At 42.4% G+C, this 7,500-nt stretch overlaps 1 protein-coding gene across 4 annotated transcripts in view; it reads right to left on the bottom strand.

The window, feature by feature from the left end:
• RGS6 (regulator of G protein signaling 6) overlaps positions 1-7,500 on the bottom strand; it is a 592,928-nt gene that overhangs the window by 75,967 nt on the left and 509,461 nt on the right. For 3 of the 4 annotated variants that reach the window (XM_049770388.1, XM_049770390.1, XM_049770392.1), the window contains exons 10-12: positions 6,066-6,140; positions 3,452-3,547; positions 1,965-2,026 (exon numbers count right to left, since the gene is read on the bottom strand). In XM_049770388.1, coding sequence (XP_049626345.1) covers positions 1,965-2,026; positions 3,452-3,547; positions 6,066-6,140 — 233 coding nt within the window. The remainder of the gene's footprint in view (positions 1-1,964; positions 2,027-3,451; positions 3,548-6,065; positions 6,141-7,500) is intronic. The other variant, XM_049770389.1, reaches the window with a different exon arrangement.

Here is a 7,500-nt window from a genome sequence, read left to right as displayed (position 1 = left end):
ACAAGTTGCAGTATTTTCAGGAAGGAAAGGAGGGGTATCAATGGTTCCCAATAAGCCCAAGATAGACCCCTTCCCCTCTTCCTCCTCCACCTTCAGCCCAGGGGAAGCTGGAAATGTTTAGAGACATTTTATTTTATTTTTATTTTTATTTTTTGAAAACCAATGATATCCATATATTTGTCATAATGTTCTGCGCAGGGGCACTAGCTCTCTCGCGCGGTTTCACAATGGACAGGTTTAATAAGGAAACTTCCCTAGTAAGTCCTAATGCCAGAACCTATTGTGCTGCTATTCCCACCTTGCTGGCTTGCCCAGCCATGTGGCCAGGAAAAGCCCTGGAGTACTGGAGGAAGGAGGTAGAGGGGTGCTAGGGTGACCCATGTCCCGCACCCCTTCCTAGGCCTGGTTAAAGAGGCCTTTGGCATGGCGGAGGGTTGCCAATCACCATGCTGGCAGAACCTCCCGGCTCCCAGGAAGGAAGGAGATCCTTCCCGAGCTAGAAGGCCGGAAGGTCAGAGCCCCCACCCCAGACCCTCCCTTTGGAGCCAGGAGGGAAATGGGGAAAGCCTAGGAAAACCAATAAACTCCTCTAAGGAACCCACCTCTCTGGCTTGCCCAGCCATGTGGCCAGGAAAAGCCCTGGAGTACCGGAGGAAGGCGGTAGAGGGGTGCTGGAGTGACCCATGTCCCGCACCCCTTCCTAGGCCTGGTTAAAGAGGCCTTTGGCATGGCGGAGGGCTGCTAATTGCCATGATGGCAGAACCTCCCGGCTCCCAGGAAGGAAGCTAGAGACATTTTGTTGTCACAACTCTGCAGTGGCGCTTTGTCATTTGGCAGATAAAGATCAAAGTTGCCACTCCATATCCCATGATGACCAGCACAGCATCTTGGGGTGAAGAAATACTGGACTCATTCTATCAATAATGACATTTTGAGATACTCTGGATAGACAGAAGATACCACCAGAGACTGAAGTCCAAACTCAGCGCTTCCAAAAGATAGTGTGTTAATTCAGCTTTGGGGGTTGGGGTAGTATTTTCTTAGTCTCAGTTTGTCACCATGCATCTAAAAAGATGTGGATAAAGCCAGGGTCAGCATGGCAAAGCTTACAGGTTGAACACATGACCAGTCCCCTGTGTGAGTCATGCTTAAAGGACACACTTTGCTCTGCTACCCTAAAAACATGAGGACCAACTTGAGCTCAGGGCCTTCCCAAGAGTGACCATTGCCTTCCAATGACATATGGATGAGCTAACAGTCAGTCAGTGCAGCTGTCTGATTAGATTTATTCCATCTAGATTCCCCAGGTGGTCGCCCTCTTCCTTGAGAGTTCAAAAACAGACTATTTAGTTGACAAAATTGAGTCTCCCGTGAGTTAACAGAGTGGAACCGGCCACTGGCGCAGATTGTAACACAAATGCTCCTGCCAAAGCCAGGCTGGAGATGCCAAATATTTTTCTTACAGTTGATGTGATGCACTTCAGTGGCTGATGGTGTGTGGAGGCGGAACACCTCCTGATGGTCCAATCCCCCCCTGCTCATGCAACTAGCACCTCAAAGGCACCCGCAATTTCCTTCGCCCTGTAAAGTGAATCTAGGCATTTTACAGCTGAGACGGGAGCAATTCCAGTTGAATTAATGAGGAAGCTGAAGGCAAACGTGCATTATGGAGCTTTTAAAGATGTTCTTGCTTGATTGACAAGGTCTTGTGGTCAACCCCCACACTTTCTCCTGAAAGCTTCTGCAAGGGAACATCTCTTGACATTTTTCCAGGGGGGGGTCCTGCTATCTTATTGTCCTGAGAAGACAATATTGTCCTCCCCTTATTGTCCTGTGATGCTTTCACCCCTCAGTTTAAACAATGACTTTGGTCTGCCTTTCTAAGTCACCTGTGAGCTATTGCCCTAACATTTCTCCCCTTTTAAATGAGCAGAAAGCTGTAATGTTATTGAACAAACACATACCTTTCAGCCACTTTGGACATTTTTAAACAATGTCTGTCAATCTGTGCATTCAAAAATGTTATCTAGGGAAGGAGAGAATGGAGATATTAAGACCCAAATATAATAATTTCCCTCTCTCTTTCCAGGAACCCAAACCTTTTATTTCCATCAAGATTCAAGCATTTCCTATGACTTCCCTCACCCTCCAGCTTTGTTCAACAACCATTTCGCACCTCAGCAGAGTTCTATCACACCAAAGGTTTTCACTTCAGTTTAGTCTATGTTGCATTTTCTTCGGAACTGTGTCCTAGCTTAAGTCTGAATTCTTCCCAAGTAATTGCAAAGTTTAGGGGAATAGATATAGAAGCATATATTACGCCCGTTTATATAGTGGCTTTTATTTATTTTTTTTTTTACCATGCTTCAAAGACAATGATGTGATTCTACAGAAAGCTTGATGTGTCTGGGTTCTAGCGTCTTGCTACAGTCTGGACAAAATGATACGAAGACTACACATAGCTGGTTAAATTCATTTCCACTGAATTTCCTCTGGTCAACTTTCATACCTACATCACATACTAGATTTATCTATTCAAGCAGCTACATAAATCTTATTCTTCTTCTCACCCAATCATAAACCTGTTAGCCAGCGACTTGATTTTTTCCCCCTTAGGTTGTCCTCAAGAAGCCAGTAAATTATAATGTAAAGGATAGGTCCTAACGAGATTCCATTACCAGTGATTCTCAGAAAGGAGTAATGTAATTTGCCTGCCTGTGGGGCCAGACTTGCTTAACTCCTCATGATAGAGAAAGAAAACAACATATCAGAAAATGTTGGAATGGCACAGGCATGGAGTTTTCTTTGTTCTTACACGTTTCTTTTGAATCACTGTGATAAAGGTGGTTCCCAAGTGGGTCCACACTGGAAATGCACTGAGAGTTTAAGTGTTGGGTTACACCTCATTTTACCTAAAACAAAGTTTATCCCTGTTGTTTTTTGTATCTGTTTATTTACAACTTGGTTTCGCCCAAAACAAAGATTGTCTTACTTGTAAACCTGGGTGGGTTACTGCCCCACCCAGGGGCATCTCTGCACTCAATAAAAATGGTAGTTCTGGCAGACAGAGAGCTCCATACTAGGTAGACGACTACTAGACTATAGGTGTTTCACCCTCAGCCTGGACTGGATTATTTCATGTGTGACCCTGATTCAGACCCATTCACTTGGGCTTGGAGATAAGGTGCGGTGGGGTGATTTTACACTTAAGAACCCCATGATTGAGTGCCTCCCATCTCTGGCAGAGGCCCACATGGTCCGAAGAGAACCATTTGTATCTTTCTCTGCTACCCTATGAGGGAGATTTCCTCCCATTGTCCTCCAGGTGTTCAAGCCCTACATGAAAACATTTCCATCACTCACAGTTGGATTTCACTGTGATTTTTGCTCACTCACCTTTCAGAGGTGACCACTCACAGGGTTTACAAAGCACCTATGAGGGAGCGCTCACCTGTTTCCGGATGTCCTCTTTCGTTGTTTTCCTGATTGGCTGACTGGGTACATGCAAGGGACTTGAATGAGCCTCTTCAGCTATACCATATACTGACTGTAGGAGAACCAAGAGCATAATACCATGTACACAGCAGAGAACAAGCAAGAAAGGGTTCTTGGGGGGGGGGGCATTTAATCCCTTGCCCACTCTCCCACCTCCCTCTTTGACATCTTAACCATAAGTAATAAGCCCCTGAATCTGAACTGGAATCTCTTCAATGAAGGGGAACTGCCTTTTGTTGAGACATCCTTTATATTGTGCTGGAAACAATTTCTATGTATCAGTGTCTTCAAAAAAGATCTATAAACCATAAGCTGAGAATCATCTTGGGGTGTTTGAGAAAGCACATTGCCCAGCTATGCCTCAAAACCTATGGGATGAGAAGCTTTGTGGTTGGGGTTGGGAAACTGCACTTTGATCAAATGCCCCAGGGGATTCAGATACACAAGGAAGTTCCAACATAGCTGCTAAAGAAGTTGTACCAAAAATCTTGTTTATTTTTATATTCTATTTCATTTTATTTTTGCAAAGAGAAGGGAGAGAGAGAAGGTGGAACTCCTGGCAATTCTCAGCCATCCAATCCTCAACCTGGCACACAGAAACCCTTGTACAGTACTGAGTTTTTGTGCTGTACAGAGCTACTCCTGAGGTATTTATATCTAGATATAATATTTGGCAGTGCTGAGGAGAATGTGAGGTGCCAGGATGAAACTCAGGTCATTGAATTCTCTTTTTGTCACCCTCTGCATTTTCCATCAGCCAGTCGGAAGCAAGTATATTGGCAGAGTCCAGAACTGAGCTGGCAGGGCTGTAGGTTTTTCATTTCCTCTTTTTAAACTATTAATGCGGGCATGTCCCTCCCATGGCTTACACTTGAATGCTGTTTAAGTAACACAAATTTCAGTGCTGGAACTGATATGTTCAGTTGAACAGTTTTCTGTGTAGTCTCTCCTCATGCCACAGTTATGGCTACTTTTTAAGTTGCTCTTTGAGTTGGGATACATTATAGATTATCTTTTTTTTTTTTTTTTTGGTTTTTGGGTCACACCTGGTAGCGCTGGGGGTTACTCCTGGCTCTATGCTCAGAAATCGCTCCTGGCACTCTAGGGGGACCATATGGGATGCTGGGGTTCGAACCACTGTCTTTCTGCATGCAAGGCAAACAAATGCCTTACCTCCATACTATCTCTCCGGCCCCCCAATATAGATAATCTTTTCAAACAACAACACCCTAAGGGCATACATTGTGTACTTGAAATCCATAAAATCAGAAAGTCTATGAAGTCATGAAATGCTCTGATTATGGGGGATGTGGCTCCATAAAATGCTGGAAATTAGAATTTATCTTTTTGGTTTTGGGCCACACCCATCAGCATTCAGGGATTACTCCTGACTCTGCTCAGAAATCACTCCTAGCAATCTTGGGGGACCATATAGGATGCCAGGGATTGCAGCCACATCTGCTGCATGCAAGGCAAACTCCCTACCCGCTATGTTGCTATCACTCCAGCCACTGGAGGTTAGAATTTAGGAGGTTCTTAAAGATTATACTAAGATATTATAAGTCCATATTTATTTATTTATTTATTTATTTATTTATTTATTTATTTGTTTGTTTGTTTGTTTGTTTTTGGGTCACACCTGACAGGTTCAGAGGTTACTCCTGGCTCTGTGCTCAGAAATAACTCCTGGCAGGCACGGGGGACCATATGGGATGCTGGGATTTGAACCACTGTCCATCCTGGATCGGCTGCATGCAAGGCAAACGCCCTACCGCTGTGCTATCTCTGCAGCCCCAAAGTCCATATCTTTAAATAATATATGATCTAGCACATATGCATGTGATTTTAAGAAATGCAAATACTCTGGGACATGTCTCTACCTTTCTGAAATTAACATTAATTGAACAGGCATTTTACCCTAGGCCAAAATATGGGTAGAACATGGCAAAAAACATGGAACATCTTAATGTGACCGCCTGAGAAGGCCATTATCTCGTGTACACTGCAAGCACTCTCTCTCCTCTGTACTTTCTTTCCATCCCTGAAACATAAATCTCTCTGAGCTCTTTTCCAGTGGAGCAAAGGCTGGTTTGGAAGGGAACCAACCATCTAGCAGCACTAAAACCCTTTCACTTGTGTCAGTCTCAAGCTTGTGTACCTGTGGGATTTTACTTTTTGTGTCTTTGGTTTCCTTTCCTTCCAGTAATCTCCCAGCTCCAAACTGATGTACGCTGCAGACCTCAGCACACATGGGCAGTGTGGGCAGCCTTTGGGAAGCCCTCAGTTCAGTCCACCCAACTCCTGGCACTCCTGACTCAGCCTTCCTGGCAATAAATGTTGGCTGGACTTCTCTGCACCAGGCTCTGGCTTTGTGAGATTTTGCGACTGCATTTCAACAGTACAGTGGTGCCAAGCACACATCAGCCATTTCATTTATATGTAGAGGATGGATGAATGAAAGGGTTGCAAAGGACAAAATGTAGTAGAATTACAAATAGCAATGATTGTTTCAACCCCAAAAGGAAGGGCTGTTGGCATCAAGACTTTTAAAATCAGCTAAACTAGCAAACCTTTTTAACCTTTTGTGGATTCTTCAGACGCCGACATTTTCTGATATCCATCTCTGTTGTGTTCACACAGCCTGGCTGAGGAAAAATAATTCACATAAATTACAAAGTGGAAGTTACCTTTCCAATTTAGCCCAGGAGGCACCCTGAGAACAAACTATTGTCTTCCCCATCGCGAACAATGCATCATTACCCCTCATTTTACCATTTTAAATAATATTTCACTAACATGTTTCATGCTCAATATGTGTTTCTCCATGGATTTCTCCTGCAAAGTATCAAAAGTGACCTCAGACTTCTGGGGGATTATGCAGAGGATTGAGAGTACAGTTAAAAATCAGAGACAATATTCAAAGTGGCAAGGCAGTTTTAGCCACAGGTTTGTCATTCATACAACAAATCATCTAAAAACCATGCCAATATGAAAAGAGATATTATTACTATTATTACCATTATTACTTGGTTTAAAGTGGATGAAAACTTTAAGAAATACTGAATTAGTGTATTCATTTTTAGTTCCATTTCATGATGGAAGCGCAACATATTTTTATTTAGTTTTCCAGTGCTGGGAATTGAACCCAGGGCCTCTTATATGCAAGGCAAGTGATCTACACAAAACTATATCCACAGCCCCCTAACATTTAATTTAATAACATGAATTTAGAAACAAAGTAAAGCCTCATTATTCAAGGCCTGTGAATAATTGTGAATTCATATTGTTATTCAAATTTATTTATTAAGCAAATCATTGCTTGTGGGGTAATCACTTGGGGAACATGTGCAGAACTGCCAAAAGTTTTGAATTGTTCAACATACAAGCTTCCAGTTGAGCTGAACTCAGTACCAAGAGCTTTTATTGTTTCTTTTACTATAAACAAATATCCTTTCACTCTCTAGTGCTAGGATGTCCACATTTTTGTGATTTTGCTAATGATTGTCATTATAAAATTCTAGTACAGACATAGGGTCTAATCTCTCTAAGTGTATTCAGGCTTTGATATGTCTTTGGGAGAAAATGTCACCATGAGATAAGCTGTTTCCAGGTATGAGTTATGTTGTCTGACTCAATGAATGAAAACCAATCTTATCAATGAAATACCAATGCATCTTAGTCTGTACATATGAACCAAAAATGTATATTCAAGGAATGTCTTTAACCAGAAATGCACATTGCATAAGGCCATTCATCAGTTGATAAAAATAATGACTAGAGAGGTTCACTGAATGTGATTCTATTACTCCCAGGAACAATGTATGTACTTACTCAGTATTTGGGAGACTGTATTGAATATATGATGGAGAAAAACAAAAATATGTTAAAGTTGAAAAGGGTATTCTAAGAGTTCAAGGTAATCAACAGGAAATTGTTACTTGGTAAATGCAAAATTCTGGGGTCCAATGATCCCCAGGCAGAATTCTCACAGCTCTCTCCTTCTCC

Source organism: Suncus etruscus, chromosome 3 (assembly GCF_024139225.1).
Source record: "Suncus etruscus isolate mSunEtr1 chromosome 3, mSunEtr1.pri.cur, whole genome shotgun sequence".
NCBI classification, from domain to species: domain Eukaryota; kingdom Metazoa; phylum Chordata; class Mammalia; order Eulipotyphla; family Soricidae; genus Suncus; species Suncus etruscus.
The sequence above is the reverse complement of the archived record's forward strand: the minus strand, read 5'-3'. Positions and strand labels throughout refer to the sequence as shown.